At 41.7% G+C, this 16085-nt stretch overlaps 3 protein-coding genes across 6 annotated transcripts in view; 1 reads left to right on the plus strand and 2 right to left on the minus strand.

Annotated features, from left to right (window-relative positions):
- Positions 1–94: 94 nt before the first annotated feature.
- On the minus strand, positions 95–2466 carry snrpa (small nuclear ribonucleoprotein polypeptide A). 2 transcript variants are annotated; one of them, XM_032508094.1, is made up of 7 exons: positions 2289–2466; positions 1909–1989; positions 1619–1791; positions 1352–1528; positions 559–735; positions 366–454; positions 95–276 (listed from the first exon to the last, which is right to left on the minus strand). In XM_032508094.1, the coding sequence occupies exons 2-7, from the start codon at positions 1979–1981 to the stop codon at positions 117–119; spliced, it is 849 nt and encodes a 282-aa protein (XP_032363985.1). In that variant the 5' UTR covers positions 1982–1989; positions 2289–2466; the 3' UTR covers positions 95–116. The 2 variants fall into 2 exon arrangements, with proteins under 2 accessions (XP_032363985.1, XP_032363987.1); XM_032508096.1 differs by having other exon boundaries at positions 1909–1984; positions 2289–2344.
- A 189-nt stretch (positions 2467–2655) lies between these two features.
- actmap (actin maturation protease) lies at positions 2656–9348 on the plus strand. 3 transcript variants are annotated; one of them, XM_032508060.1, is made up of 7 exons: positions 2656–2987; positions 3117–3322; positions 4493–4561; positions 5123–5247; positions 5633–5762; positions 5909–5979; positions 6575–9348. In XM_032508060.1, the coding sequence occupies exons 2-7, from the start codon at positions 3144–3146 to the stop codon at positions 6910–6912; spliced, it is 912 nt and encodes a 303-aa protein (XP_032363951.1). In that variant the 5' UTR covers positions 2656–2987; positions 3117–3143; the 3' UTR covers positions 6913–9348. The 3 variants fall into 3 exon arrangements, with proteins under 3 accessions (XP_032363951.1, XP_032363946.1, XP_032363956.1); XM_032508055.1 differs by having other exon boundaries at positions 2656–2972; XM_032508065.1 differs by having other exon boundaries at positions 2685–2775.
- Positions 8386–16085, minus strand: part of itpkcb (inositol-trisphosphate 3-kinase Cb) — a 14253-nt gene continuing 6553 nt past the window's right edge. Inside the window, exons 2-7 of the mRNA XM_032507953.1 lie at positions 12901–13000; positions 12585–12798; positions 11930–12134; positions 11163–11264; positions 10636–10707; positions 8386–10482 (exon numbers count right to left, since the gene is read on the minus strand). Coding sequence (XP_032363844.1) covers positions 10273–10482; positions 10636–10707; positions 11163–11264; positions 11930–12134; positions 12585–12798; positions 12901–13000 — 903 coding nt within the window. The 3' untranslated portion in view covers positions 8386–10272. The remainder of the gene's footprint in view (positions 10483–10635; positions 10708–11162; positions 11265–11929; positions 12135–12584; positions 12799–12900; positions 13001–16085) is intronic.

Consider the following 16085-nt stretch of genomic DNA (forward strand, 5'->3'; position numbering starts at 1 on the left):
GGAGACACACCAAACAGCAAATGCCAATTTCTAAAAACATTTCCTAGTTCAGGTCACTGCTGTACATTAAAAAAAGACCTGTGCGTGCATGTAGGAAAAAGACCAGTCTGGAGGTTTTATTTCTTAGCGAATGAGATCTTCATGGCGTTCGCTTGTGTAATCTTAAAGCCTTGAAGTGCGTCTCGTGCAGCACCGGCCTGCACGTCGTTCTCAAACTCCACAAAGGCGATGTCGTGGCGACCAGGGACCAGACGCACCTCCTTGAACCCGGGGAACCTGAACACACAACAACACAGTCAGGCCTGGCATTCGACAAATAGACAAATGCGGAGAAATCAAAAGACAGAGAAGGAGTTGCTACTGACTGGTTGAAGAGCATGGAGAGCATGAGCTCGTTTGTCTCCTCTGGCAGGTTGGTGAGGAAGAGGATGTGATTGGGAGGGTTTTCTGCAACCTGTGAGGATGAAAGACAGTAGAGGTCAGAATAGAACCACCAGGACAAAATGGTAACATGTCATTTTAACAAATGACAACATGTTCCAATCAGAACATACGAACCTGCTGGGGCATTTGTCCAGGCATCTGTCCGGGCATCATCTGGCCAGTAGGCATGGCACCAGGGGGCATCTGACCAGGTGCCATCCCAGGAGGAGGCATCATGCCAGGAGGGGGCATGTAGGGCGGCTGGCCTGGCATGTGCATCATACGGGGAGCCTGGCTCATGGGAGGCATTCCCTGATGAGTGAAGTACAACCATGATGAGTGTGTCAGTAGCTGGGATAACATTTTCCCCCAAACTTATTTGCCCCTCCTAAAACCAATGATCTGAGCCTGCATGCTATTGTTCAGTCTGCTCAATGGAAATTTGGTGTTTGCTTTATATCTATCTGCATGGATAGATGGAGACCAACCGTGGTAAGTAGGTTTTTACTTTAATTATTCCCTCTTATCAGTCTTACAATGTTAAGCGTCTTTCCAACAGTTCCTGGTTACCTGATTTTCACTATTCACACATGCAGCCACATTCAGGAACCTTTCACCTTGCACCTTTTTCCACTTGCCATGGCAATGCCAGAAGAGAATCCAAGCGCTTATCCCTGCAATGTATCCGCTTGTATTCACAACACAGCAGTACTGACATTTTTCCACGGAATTTTACTGGGTCTTTGAGGTGGGAATTGTCAGTATGAACTTCCCCAAATATCGAACCCTGCTCCCAAAGCAAATCCACCTTCATCCAGCAACACGGATCTCACAAGTGTTCGCTACTGCTATGTCACAATAGTTGTCGCCAACAGTTATTCTACAACTTGATGAAATATTAAATAAAAACACCTATTGCCCTACTTACAGGCATGGCAGTCGGTACCCCAGCAACCATGGGTCCACCAGCTCCAGGGACACCCTTCTTAGCGCCACCTGCATCAGGTCCTTTAATCTTCTTCTTCTCCTTTTTACGGTCACGCTCCACATAAGTCCCCTTCATTTTAGCTATGATGTCAGAGTCCAGCTTGGCATACTGGATACGCTGTAGGATTGATATGCAGCAGACGTTACATTTGAGTTAGCATGCTTTTTTGCCATCTTGTATTCGCTATTCACAGTTTGATTAACATACCATGGGTTTGTCGTAGAAAGGAAATCCCTGCATGGACCTCAGAGCATTGGAAGCGCTGTTAATCTCTTTGAAAATGACAAAGGCCTGCCCCTTCATCTTTATGTTTCGTGCAACCAAGATGTCCAAAATCTGTCCGAACTGTGAGAAGATGGCGTACAACGACTTTTTCAACTCTGCAGAAACACGAACATGTCGAGAAACCATTAGTGTGATCATAGTGGCTCTCTGTGCGCTGTGTGTATTTACATGTAACGTTAGCCAGAAACCGAAGGTTAGAATGATTCATTTACCATCTTTCTTGATTTTCTCATTCAAATTATTGATGTAGATTGTATGGTTGAGCCGTACGTCCGGTGTGGTCATTTTCTAGCCTGTGGATGAGAAATATTACTTTCAAATCAGTTAGGGTAATTCATGAATAGCCACTAAGCAGCCGACAAGCTACAACCATTCTAGCCATACCAACTTGGATAACGTGGGGTGAACGTTAGCATAAAAGCTAATACTAGCTATAGCTAACTTTCTTTAGCTTACTAGTTCTATGTATCTAGTCTCTCACACTGACAAACTAACAACAAACGTCCAAATAGGTTACCTAAGTCCATAAATGGATTGCAAAAGTTTTTGATAGCAAACAAAAAAACGTATTTTTTGTCGAAGAACTACTCACCTCGGAAGGATGAATGAATCCCCGGCCTTTACAAATCCCGTGATCTGATCTCGCGATAATAAACAACACAAAGGGGGCGGGTCGTTTCGGTCGTGTTCTCTAAACGCCTCCTACACATAACTATTACATATGAGGTTTCCGAGTCTACTGGACCCGAGTGTATTTAACCCTGCTGTTAAATGTCTATATTTGAAATATGTGTTTCTTTTTAACCAAATGACCCCCCAAAAAAACATTTTTTTTTAGGTAATGGCAAATGCTCAACCATGATCAGATGTGTCATGCTTCTTGTTCTTATCGGGGTCCAGAGACGAAGAAGAAGAAGAAGAAGAAGAAGAAGAATCTGTTGTGTAAATTGAGTAGCAGTAGAGGGCGGTATGACCTTCTTGTGTATGGTGTATGATCCATACTCACGAAGTAAAGGAAGAAGAAGACGCTGCCAAATATGGGCAAAACACCACGGCTGTTAGCTCGCTGTGCTAGCTTCATAAGTGGGCGTACGAGCTAGCTAGTTTGTGAAAAATAACGAGCTCATTACTTTTGTGAACATTATCCCTTAAAATTATGATATTGTTGCACTTTATATTTTGTAACAAAAATTGAATTCAACACCGAGAAAAGATAACTTCGCTAACTTTCCGTACTGCTTGTTGGCAACAGTCAGAGCTGGCTAAGTTGTGAGAGGTATTTGAGTGAAGGGTAGGTAGGTAGGTAGGTAGGTTGTAGTAGTATGCGTTGTATAACAGTGTGTGTTGGCAATTGTCAAGAGATGCTGTAACCCATTTGCAAATATGCACAACATATTAACTAAGCTACCACTCCTGTTAGGGTTAATCCTAAAAGAGCGCAGACAAGATGTCAGTGGAGTTCCCCCTACCACCACCTCCTCCTCCTCCTCCTCCTCCAGGTCCACCACCTCCTCCAGCCTCAACGGCCAAGAAGAAGAAGCTGTATCAGACTATAGCCAGTAGCAGGAGTCCTGTGGAGGGGAACCACACAGAGGCCCGCTTACTGCTCAGTCAGAGGGAGAGCAGGTAAGATTTCAAATAAGATCATGGACTGTCATCTCCTTGTCTGGAATCAGATGTTCTAACTAATATGTCCCTGAATTCACAGGTGAGCTCTGAGCACAAACATTGACTTTTCTGTTGACATTAAGACAGAGGTGTTGTAACCTCAGTTGAGTAATTAATTTAAGTCACAGAAAATAAACCTGCATCTATTGTGATAATTGATTTATCATAAAGGTAATTTTTCAAGTAAAAATGGTGGCAGTTCATAGGGAGTTGGTTTGGGAACCGGAGGGTTACCGGTTCAAGTCCCCGTATGGACCAAAAAAGTACAGAGTGTGGATTGGTGGCTGGAGAGATGCCACTTCACCTCCTGGGCACTGCCAGGTGCCCTTGAGCAAGGCACCGTACCCCCCCAACCGCTCAGGGCGCTGGTTCGGCTGGCAGCCCACTCACTCTGACATCTCTCCAGTAGTGCATGTACAGATCCTGAGCATGTGTGTGTGTGTGTAGTTCAGGACTGTGTGTTATAACTAACAAAGTGTGGACACAGAGTGTAAATTGTAATTTCCCCATTGGGATCAATAAACAAATTATATTAAAATTAAACATTCTTTTGTCAGTTTTGAGGCTTTCTAGCTTTTCTTTGTCTTATGGGATAGTTCATACCTTCAGGGTTTTCACTGTTGATTGGCCAAAACCAGCAAAAAAAAGACGTTACCTAAGGCTATAGGACATTGTGATGGGCCTTTTTTAACGGTTCATCCAGTAATTGAGTCTTAGCACTAGTAGTGTTACGCTGGACTGCTTTATAATGAAAAGTGTTACAAATATTTTGTTCATCTACATGCATATAAAGGTCGGTTGGAAACACCTCAATTTATGGTAATGTGATCCTGACTAAACACTAACTACAGCACAGCTGAATCAACGTCTCTCACTGATACAAAGTCAACAAAAATCTGAATATTATAACCCTCACAAAGAAAGGATTCATATAATAGGACTTTTTTCACGGCAGACGTCTTGACTTGTACTAATAGGAAAAGCATTGTAAACATGTCTTTCCTGAAAAACGGCTTTTGGAGGGGTTGTTCAACTTGATTGGAATGGAACAATATAGATAGATAACTTTACGATACAATATGCAAATACAATATGTATTTGCATTCATGTTGTTGTTTTTTTGTTCAGTTTTAGGAAGGACTTGCAGTGGATACTGGTGAACACATACGTGCCCTCCCTCATTCAAGATGGTCCACAGTACGTCAGCAAACCATGGTGTCAGACTAGAATGTGTCAACACCTGAATCTACATTAAACTTCTGTAGCACAAACAACACTGTTACAACAACTGTTGTGTGTACAATGGGGATAATGTGTTATTCGTTGGGCCGGAATGCTTTAATGTTTAAAGGTGCTCTCAGCAATGTCGCGTGTTTTTTAAGCTACATTTTTTTGTCACATACAGCAAACATCTCCTCACTATCCGCGAGCTACCTGTCCCCAGAACACACTGTAAAAACAGTAGACAGCCCAGGGTCCACACACGGCAACAAAAACAATCTGCGCCAACCTGCACCATGAAGCCTAAACAGTGTTCCAGCAAATAATCGACAAGGATATGAGGGTGGGGTTTGGGGGGTTAGTGCGTAGAAGGGGTTGGGTGCAATGAGGAGGAGGGAGGGGCGAGCTAGCCTCCGTTTTGTTTGACAGTACTTCAAAGTGACATCACCCAACATCGCTTAGAGCACCTTTTAAGTCAGTAATCTTGACATATTGTCCAGGGTGAGACTGTGAGCGTGTTATTCGTTTACCTTTCAGGTGCGGCCTGGTGGCTTTGTGGATGTCCGCTCACCTTCGACAGCCCCAGCTGAGTATTGACATGGAAACTGTTGTTCAGACGGCTCTCAGCAGGGGATACACGGCACAGGGTGAAATGTTTTCAGGTGACAAAAGTGTGTTAACTCTTTTGAGCCAGTCTGTTTCAAAACGTGTAGAAAAAAACAGAGTGGGGACCAAGAGCAAAGAGGTGTTGTTTTATGTAATGGATCCCTCATTTTTTAGTAAGGGCAGTAGATGTTTTCTGATAGCATTAAAAGCATTGAAGGTTGACTACATCCCTTGACATTACTGGGTGTCTTCAGAAGTTTAAATATGACATTAAACTCCAGATGTAGGATGTAATTAAAATATGTGGCAGTTTTATGACCAGATTTGCAACTGAAATTAGTTTATTAGTAGTAATTCACTCTGTGTTTCACAAGGAAACAACTAAAATGCAATTTCACACAATGATGTTTTTTCATCTCATTAAAACATTTATTTTGTCAGTTGACAACATGGCCCTGCTGGCAGAGGAGGTTTGTGGCTGTAAGGCGGAGCTGCTGTCAGGGGGTTTGAGTGGGAACAATGCTGCAGCCATCATCGCCCACCTGTGGGGGAGACAGCCTGTCCTCATCCCGTATCCTAGACCCAAACAACAACTGTCATGAGGGGTGTTCTGAAAGTAAATTCTTTATTTTGTGGTGTTTTTTTTTTTTACTGCTACTTATGTCATAAAAGAAAAGTTTATGATTACAAGACAGGAGACCTTGACAGTATGCACAGATATGATGAGGACTACAACCATGAGCCGTGCCAGCGCAGCGGACACAGGGCACACTGGGCAGTTGGTTCAGGTAAGATGTCAACAACGTTCCACTTCCGGGATTGGTCCCTTGCCACTGGAAATTCCACCGGATGTCACTCTGTACCGCCGGATGTCTGTCACCTTCCGCTTTCTTTGTGTTGGAATTTTAATCTCTGGTGGATTTCTGAGGACTATTGTTAACTGTCTCCTCAGATCTCTGCGGGGTAAATCCAGACAGCTAGCTAGACTATTTGTCCAATCAGAAAATAAAAACCTTTTTGAACGTGCACATGTTCCACCAAGTTCCTTCCCGAGGCTATTTTGCAGCGGCACCAGGGCTCTGTCCGGTGCTCACCACGGCCCAAGACAACTATGATTGGCTTTGAAGAAATGCCGATTTAAACCAGTGTGTTTTTCTTCCATCCCGGAATGCTGTGTGGACTAGCCAGACCCTCCACCGCAGCACTGTGGAGGAAGACAAAACTGCACTGTTTCCATGTAAACTTAGGTCCGACTTCTTTAAAACCACTTTTATGTGATAGAATCCTCTGAAAATAAACCTGCTTAACTGGTAATCTTGCTTTATGAAACACTTGTCAGCTGTCTGAAAACATCAACATGCCACATTTACGTCTTTGTTCCAGGTGTTCTCCTCGGTTTGGACCAGGGGAGCGTAAGCAAGGAGCACACTCACCCTGATCCCACTCTGCCCTGGCTCTACCTCGCCGTGGACAGCAGCTCTTCCTGTCCTGTTGCTAGCACAGCGGTCAAAGAGGTTTACATCCTGGCTAAGCAGGGCAAAAGCCTGCACTACCAGCTGTGGAGTCTGGACAGCGTAGCTCAGAGCAACCAGCAGCTGAGGAAGATGGACCCTCATAGAGCTAATGACGGGACCCAGTACGTGGTTCCTCAGGGAGGGGTGGAAGCAGGGCTGGCTGGAAAGGCGGTGTTGCTCCACACAAGGACACAGAAGCAACAATGAGTGTGACGCTGTACTCTTATCTGTAAAACAAAGTATACAAGCGGAAGTTTCTGAGACCCCTAACACACTGATCTGTTGAGGCGTAACGGTGTACTCTCATCCAGTCCAATGTGATTAATACCAGTTTAACCCCAAATCTGTAACTACCTGACTTTGACAAGTTTTAGAATTTGTACACTATCCACATATTCTGGGTTAGTAGTCTTAATATTTCTAGTTATGAGGCCCTTTGCAGGCAGTGATTTTGGCAAATTAATAGGACTGCATTTCCAAGTGTTAATATGATGAAGAAAAACATTCATTTAATTTAAAAATAATTTACTGGATGAACCAAAAACAAATTTTCACCACATTTTAGCTTTAAGATTCCATCAGAATTTCCAGAAAATACACTTCAATACAAAATGATCCATATCTCCCTCCCCTAGATCCATTCATCACTTTAATTTACAGAATGCAGTTTTTAGGGAGAGTTATACATTTGTCCTGCAGGGTTACAATTAATGGAATATATATATATGTAAATATACACATACAATAAATGGTTTAAATTCTTGATTTGAATTTTGTGTTTTGTCTTCCTAATTCATTGCCTACCTGTAAATGTGTTGGGATATTCAGTCTAGGAAATATTTAAAGGAGACCTATTATGCTTTTTCATATTTTCTCAAATCCATAATGTTACACTATTGGATGCTCGTCTGTGGCTCCGTTGGTAGAGTGGTCGTCTACCAATCCCTGACCACTGCCATCTGCACGTTGAAGTGTCCTTGGGCGTACCACTTAACCCCAAATTGCTCCCAATGTGGCACCATCGCTGTGTGAACACGCATGAACGTTTGTCTGATGAGCAGGCGGCATCTTATCTGGCAGTCACCAGCGTATGAACGTGTGCAAATGGCGTGCTTTCAGTAGTCGCTAGGGTTAGACAAGTGCTATGGAAATTCACTCCATTTACATTTATATGCTCTCTTGCAGTTAGGATTTGGCTGCATAGAGACAGCAACATCAGAGCACTGACGTGGAGACTCCAGAGATCTGCAAACACTGACCAATCGGAGCAAACTAGTCTTTTTCGGGAAGGTGCTTAAAGAGACCGGCGCTCCAACAGAGCATCTCAGCATCTGGGTTCTCGCTGTCTCTGTACCGTCAGTGCAGCTGAGAAATGACTAACGGCACTGTGGCAGTCTTTCTTCCTGTATATAGGATAGTAGTGACATCACAACTGTACGGAAGTCTCGACTGCTCATTTAAAGGCTCAGTTTCTGAATAGGTGCAGCATGCATTTCAGTTCAGAAAAGGATTCCCGATACTTTTACCAGATTTGTATAGCATCTCAAACTTCTTTATAATAAGACATGGAAACTCACTTTTTATAAAATTGGACGCTTAAACACTGAAATGAGTGTAGGTTTGAGATTTGCAGTGTATGATCTGAGTTGTGTGTTTAGTGAGCAATAAAACAAAAACTGAAAAATCTTACTTCCAGTTTATTGCAATCCATGAGCTGGCCAAAGCAGGGAATTAATATCAATTTTCAAAAGTATGTCTGTGCTTTGCAACTTTAAAATACACTGCCTTTATAAAAAAAATAAAAATACAAAATGTAGTTTTTCTTAATGCAGCACCCAGCCTGAAAACCTGATAATTTGCCATTTTACAAATCTAGAGGATTTGTGGGCAAAGAAACAAAAACACTTTGTAAACACTAGATTATTCCAATTATTAATCCTCTCCCATTAGGGTTTACTTCTCAGGAACTGGAAAAATTGAAATGGAATTCCAATTTCATGAAGTCAGATGTTTATCCAACGCACACGCCCAAAGCCTGACACTGACGAAGGACATCTTGAAAACTCAAGACTGTTATGGCTGCATTCCAATCATGATGTGTAACCTATGGTCATATGACTTTCTATCTAAATATACCAATGTTTCTTTGTAAACTACATTCTGCATACAAAAATCAAACCCGATAAACCGGTTTGATGTAGTTGGATGAGATTTTGACTTGTATTCAATTATGCATTAATTGTTTCACATTTCCAGTTTAAAGATCACGTGTAAGCTGGAAAACAAGTGTAACCTCACAAAAGCCTAAACAGACTGCAGATTAATGAGGTACGCTGATTCCAGTTTCCTTTCACCCAATACACCACTGCTTTACTCCCTGCAAGCAACTGAAGCAATCTGATCAGATTCATCTGATCATCTAAAGCAACATTGATCAGAGAGAAGTGCTAACAAATTAAATTCATGTGATAAACGTCAACATGTCTGTGTCTGTAAACCCGATACTTGACTGCTGCTCCCCACTCTTAAGACACAAAGGCACCGTCTGATTTGTTCAATGGCTTTGTGAGGATTCATAGTGCAACAAATTCCAGACAAAACATGGCTGCCAAGCTGATTACTGCACAGTAAAAAGAAAGAAAAAAAAAAAAAAACTTTCACTGCATTATCATACAAAAATCTATGGACTTTAGAAAATGCTTTTCTGCAAGATGGTAAACTTTAGGATTATATTGTAAATCAGTTTACACTTGGGTGGCCTCTTTGGAAGAAAAATAGTCCACTGCACTGGAATGATCAAACAGCTCTAGGCACAGAAATTGTACAAACAAAGTTGGGAGGGTATACCTTGGCCAAACAAAAATTAAATAAAACTGTATTTACACACTGAGTTAGTTAACACGTGGCCCAACCAGTGTTTTAGTGTTTACTGTATACAATAACATCAAAAGTGGTCCATGACAAGAATAAAACTCCCATTGCCCAATGCTCCTCGAAGGCTGCGTGAAAAGGTTTCACACCTCTGAATCAACTTCATGGTTGCAAGAGTGCTGTGTGCAACTCTAACCAACAGAGGGAGATGGTGAGGGAGATGAGCCATGTTGAATGTGTGTCTTTGTAGAAAAGGTGACCGTGGAGAGGTCCATGAATTCAGAGGACTGTACTCTCCACAGTCCCATGTAACAAAAGTTACAATTCCGTTTTCAATCCTCCCTTTTTCTCCACCTACTAGCGTTTGCCTCAACACATCGCAGGTCATCTGAACCCCAAGTTCCACAAAAGGAGCATTATGCATAAAGTCGTCCTTTGGCATCCTACACTTTGCAAAAGAAACCATGTGCTTGCCATAGTTCATCCTCTTCTTAAGTACAAGTAACATGGGATAGAAAACATTTGGATCATTGTGTGGGTCATAAAAATCAAACCGGTGGCCCTCTTCTAATCCTTCCACTGTCAATCTCAGGTTGTGTAATCTTTTATTCTTTTCTCCAAACTCTCCTGATCTTGTATCTCCTCCACCATCTGGACATTAAACAATGTTTCATTGGAGTCTTCCGAGTCCCTCACTCAAGGGGTCTGTGGGAGCATACTGTTGAAGATGTCTATGAGGTTGTCCAGTCCCCACAGGTAGCCGTCCTCCCTGTTGCCCTCCATCCAGGGGGTCCTGTGGTCCAGGGTCAGAGGGGCCTGCAGGGGAACCGTCTTCCCAAAGTCGATCATCCACACTCTAGCATTCCCCGAGGCGTCGTGCACGAACAGCAAAGAGCTGCCGACGACCTGCGACGAGAGAAACCGGTGAGACAGGTGAGTTTAGATGTGCGAGTGATTCAATGCAGAAGCAACTTATGGCATTCTATCACAAAATCTTAAACTCTACCAACAGGTTTGTTAAGATATCATGAAAACGGAGTGTGTGTCAGTGTGTCTCACCTCGTGTGTCCTGAAGAAGTGAGACTGCTCAAGGACGGATCGAAGTTCCTCCAACTGCTGCAGGTAGAGTTTCTAAGAAAAAGAGAAAAATAAAAGATGTAGGGCATCAGAAAAATAGACAGATAAATATGTGCTCGTCTTTCCCACAGCCAAAGGCCTTACCTGCTTCTATGCAGTGGTTGCTTAATACATTTAAAAAACCACTGTCTGTACAGTGAATATGAAGCTGCAGCCAGCAGCTGCCTAACTCAGCTTACAATAAAGACTGAAAACAGAATCAGCCAGCAAAACATTATATTGTGTTTGTATAATACATACTGTCCAAAAATAAACATGTATTAAATAACGGTTTGCTGTTATGGAGAGGATTATGCGCCAACCTATTTCTTGGCCAGGGCCTGTTGCTAGGTAACCATTGACAGTTGAACTTAAAACATTTTAAAAAAAGAAGCATCCTTGCCGTTTCATTTCTTTCTTTTTTTTTCATTTAAACACGGGCAGTAACAGCAGCAGAACTAGTAACATACCAGAATCTTAGTGTTGCCAGCTACAAAGTCCTTCAAGGCCTGCATCACCTGCTCCCTGTGCTTCGTCTTCTTAAAGTTGGTGTTGCAAGTTCCATCAGACTTCTGAAGGGAAAAAGGAAACAAGATGCCTTATTCTTCTCTTCCTTTTACTACTATTTTCTACATGCATGAGGACAATATTTCAACCAAGTTATTAATTTAAAGCTGCCCGATTAATCCAGCTGCAAGTTCTGTTGTTAGCTGCTGAGTATTCAGTGCAGCCCACTAAGTAATTTAGCTCTAATGTTTTTGTGTTATGGTGAGGATGCAATGGGAAACAACAACAAATACTTACTTACAAATATTTCCATACAAATATAAATTTCACTGACACACCTTGGCTGCTTACACAAAAAATAACACTACACTTACACTAAAATAAAGCTGCTGCTTTAAATGCTCATTGTCATGAGATACTTCCATTCTTGTCTGAGTTCATGCAAATCTACAGTATATATTATTATATACTATACTGTATATATTATAATAGTTGTAACCATCCCTAGATTTATTTTTTAAAGAACAAAACAGTACCCTTTATGGCTGCACATCTAGCCCAAAAACTGTTTTCCATTTCCTCTCCAGTGTGTGTGGTCCATCCAAAGAACTGACTGATAAATATTTACCCCCATTGATTTATTCTTCTAGAAACTTCTTGTTGCCTCACTAGCACTGAGTACTACCGCCAGGCATGCTCATAGGGCTGCGTGTCCAGGGTGACCTCTGACCTTAATGCCTTCAATGCGGAAGCCCAGGGTGGCCGTGGAGCTGAGCGTCTCCCTCCACTGCATGTATCTGGGTTTGAGGACTCCCAGCTGGGCCCGCTCCTCGTCTGTGGGGGCCCCGGGGTCCACTGCCACCATCTTCTCGTACATGTCCTTCCGCAAACGTGGACGCTCTCTGGCTTTTATCAGCTCCTCCTCCAAGTACGTCCTGAACAGTAAAGGCTTAATATTTAATTGTTTCTTTTTTTTTCATTTTTATTATTTATTTCACTCCCTTTCTTTCTTTTTGTTATAATTATAATTCTCTATTGATTTTATGTTCTTATTGTTATGAATATTGACATTTTCTAATCATTTTAGTCCTACTGAACTCTTAATTTAGCTCCTGTGAAGCAACTACAAACACAGCCATTATTATTATTATTATTATTATTATTATTATTATTATTATTATTATTATTATTATTATATACAGTAAATTTGATAGCAAGGCAGATAACTAATGGGAGCAAACTGTGTCATGGCTTATATGTGTATACAAAGGTTAATTTTCAAGGCTGACTGTAGCTTATAAAAGAACAAATGGCTCCTGCTGTCAATAAGTTCCTGGGAAATGTTCGCCACACAATTACGCTTCCTTCATCCTGTGCCTAATTACCTGCTGCCCATCTTACAGTCCATGATGGAGGGCGAGTCAAAGTCAGCCAGCAGGTCATCCATCAGGTTATAGTCCTGCTCGTCTCTCCGTACTACCCCATGATAACCAGGTACATAGGGGCGCAGAGTGTCCTTCATCAGCTTCTGTAGGCACTGCTGCTCACACTCACAGTATCGCTTCAACAAGCGTCCGTACTCCCCAGCCTGGAAGTTACCTTGGAGAAGGTGACATCCAAAAGAAGGTTAAGACTGAAGATAAAATAATGCATGTCTGAGGATGTTATGCAGTTAAGCATACTATGGATCTTTATGCATACCTGCGTGACCAGCAAGCTGCACCCATGGGTAACGCTTCTTGAAGGACACGACAAAGGGGGACCAGTGGACCATGGTCTTCAATTTCTGCCAGGACTTATTCTGGAAAAGAAAAAACATCAAAGAACGTCATCTTCTTCTAGTTACAAAAAGGTGTGGGTTGTCGCACAAATGACAAATCTGAAGCTCTGACTAATCAGTGTGAGTGTTTCTTTTCTGGTCGCCATAAAGCACTGAGCTACATACTGTACAGGCAAGAGAATAATTATTCGTTAAAAGACACAGACACACACACACACACACACACACAAAAGATCCTCCCCTTTAGCAAAGGCCAAGTGCACTAGGTACGTGACAAAACCCATTCATAAAACATTTACCAAAGCCACCACTGTGGTGTCGTAAAACAGAGCCTTTCTGTCCAAATCTGTGTGTGTGTGTGTGTGTGTGTGTGTGTGTGTGTGTGTGTGTGTGTGTGTGTGTGTGTGTGTGTGTGTGTGTGTGTGTGTGTGTGTATAATGGTTATCTGTGTTGGGAAACACCCGAGCAAGGACAGTGTGCAACAGGGGCTTTGACGCAAGCAATCTGCAAGGACCATGACATTGACTGATTAACACATGTGTGTGTGTGTCTGTGCGTGGGAAATCACAACAGACAGCCAGTTAAGAATAGGAATGTATGTGTGTGTCTGTGTGTGTGTGTGTGTGTGTGAATAGACTAGACATTACTGAGAGGCAAACAATATAATTAAATATTGTCCTTGGCTCTTTAGTTTGCAGTCTTTCTAATCATTCCTTCAATGTGTTTTTGTGTGTACTATATGCAAATATAAAAAGGGTTAATGTGAGCAATAAAAACACAGGGACAAGAGACTATAATAATAAAACTAATCTTTTTATAACTAACTCTGGCTGACTGTGCTGCCAGGCCTATCTCTGCCATGTGTACATGTCAGCCTATCTCTGCTCTCCTCACATGCATTCTTTCCACTGGTCTGTTGAAACTCTGTCACAATAAAAGAGTGTCTTAGTGCAAGGGAAACAGGGGGGAGGGGTCTGTGTTTACCTTAGAATATTTTTAAATATTATTTGGGTTTAAGAAGTGCTGTTTTGTAACTTTAGGCCCTGAAAGAATATTCTCTCAACCAGCCTTTTACTATGAGTAATGGATTCCTACAAGTTGCTAATTAAGTATGTACAAACTTAGTTGTGAATATCTTGTGTTACTGAGAAAAACGCAAGATTTGATACCAAAATCTCAGGGGCCTTAACCGTTTTATCATTTGGTGCTCTTAGTTCCTTATGATGGGAAACTGAACAACATGTCTGTGCTTTGTCAGACAGCTGGTCAATGTCAGGATTTAAGAGAGACACAAGCGGCAGAGAGTAATGAGAGAGTGAATACGAGACACCTGTGACCTGAGACCTTCAATCTCATCAACGGATTAACCCTGACATAACCTCTGCCACCGTCAGGGCGAAGAACAGCGATGAAACGTGACACCAACTGCATTTCACAACATTAGACAATTTCCTCGACCTCATTTTGACACGTCTTACCAGTCGAACCAAATGTCTTACTTGGGACCCATGCATGAGCACACAGGAGCCGTAAAGGAATTGCAAATCTATCTGCAGTTTATTTAGATCAAATTCAGTGTGTTTTCTATGGTGGGCAACACCATTTCTGTTATTTTTGTCCTTTCATTTTCTACCAAAATCTTCTAATTTTCATCCAACATCAGCCGCCAATTTTGGCTTGGTTAGGATAAAGACTACCATGGGCTTTTTCTTATTTTCTGATTTCTTAGTTGTTTATTTCTTGGTAGTGAATACATCAACCTGGAATTCAAAAGGCTCTCTCTCTCTCATGATATTCCCTCTGCATTAATGGGGAGTGTTTTGTTTATGCATTCCTTCATTCTTTCCTTTAGATCTAGCTGCACCCTTGACTCTTGAAGGTGAAAATACTCTTCAACACTTCCCTGAGTGTCTCATCTTTTCCCTGTTTATGACAGGACAGTTGTATTCATATAGAGCATAGAAATATCCCACCTAACCTTATACACATAAAAAGACAACAAGCAATCCACCTTCAACCCGGTCATGACAGTAAAACTGTCGCCAGCGGCTGGCGTCCAAAGTGCTGCTGTAAGGGATAATTATGAACCTGTTATGTAAAGGTCATAACACAAGAGTCTATAAGACTATGGACTGAGCTCAAGATTTGATTTGTCTATCAGTTCTTTAAAGTAACAGGGCATACTTGACATTTAGTATTTTGCTTTTAAATACACACATTTTCAGCCTTGATCCTTGTATTTGAATTCTTTGATTTGTGTTTTTGGGCAGTTTGATTACATGCAACTTGCTAGGATCACGTTATTACATCACATGTTGTTCTCTGTATCTGTGAAACTGCCAAAGAATGACATTTCCTTTAATATTAATATTTCCTATTTGCTGTAATATATCCGTTTTAAGAAACCGCCAACACTGCAGTCAGATAAGGATAAGAGAATCCAAATGTAAAAATCTTGGGCTGTTTCAAACCGAGCAAACTGTATATTGGTATTGCTGTCTCATCCTGCCTCTTCATCCCACACATCCCAGCTTTTTAAATACGGAGGTCACATTTCAGCTTTCTCAGTTCAACCTTCACCATCTCCACTCGCTTTTTTTTTTATTCTCTCTAACTTAACTCACGAATATATAACAGAGATCATCATTTATTGTTTTATAAGCTTCTTCATCATCATTTCCCAAAGCGTTGATGCAGAAGAATGTGCTCAAGTTATTTATATTTTTCTCCACTTTAAGTCAAATAGAAGTCTCACTCCTGCTTGTCTCTACCACTTTCTTTAAATCAAATGTCATTTTGTGCTCGATGGTGTTTTTTGCCTCCAACGTTGCCTTCCAGGCACCTAACCCTTACCGTGCTGCCTGGAAGGAGGTAAAAAACACCAAACACCTAATTGTCTTCCCAAAGGCATTCTCTATTTTGTTTACTCTGATCACACTCCGTTTGTCACTATTTGTCTGTCTGTGCCACGCACACACATGCACGCTTTACAGTGGTCCCTACTTCACCTTTACAACACACACGTAAGCCCCTTTACAAACAAGACCACGTAGGACAACAAGGCAAGAAATACATCAACATGTAATTTAAGGTAATGTGCTTTTTT

Source organism: Etheostoma spectabile, chromosome 3, assembly GCF_008692095.1.
Source record: "Etheostoma spectabile isolate EspeVRDwgs_2016 chromosome 3, UIUC_Espe_1.0, whole genome shotgun sequence".
Lineage (NCBI taxonomy): Eukaryota > Metazoa > Chordata > Actinopteri > Perciformes > Percidae > Etheostoma > Etheostoma spectabile.

Bases quoted from the DNA above. Each gene is read 5' to 3' on its own strand.
- snrpa (XM_032508094.1), bottom strand. From the start codon at position 1,981: ATGACCACACCGGACGTACGGCTCAACCATACAATCTACATCAATAAT. The intron at 1,792-1,908 runs GTAAATGAATCA...GTGTTTCTGCAG, and splicing joins TGAGAAAATCAAGAAAGATG to AGTTGAAAAAGTCGTTGTAC. The intron at 277-365 runs GTCAGTAGCAAC...TTGTGTGTTCAG, and splicing joins CTCTCCATGCTCTTCAACCA to GTTCCCCGGGTTCAAGGAGG.
- actmap (XM_032508060.1), top strand. From the start codon at position 3,144: ATGTCAGTGGAGTTCCCCCTACCACCACCTCCTCCTCCTCCTCCTCCT. The intron at 3,323-4,492 runs GTAAGATTTCAA...TTTTTTGTTCAG, and splicing joins CTCAGTCAGAGGGAGAGCAG to TTTTAGGAAGGACTTGCAGT. The intron at 4,562-5,122 runs GTACGTCAGCAA...TTTACCTTTCAG, and splicing joins CTCATTCAAGATGGTCCACA to GTGCGGCCTGGTGGCTTTGT.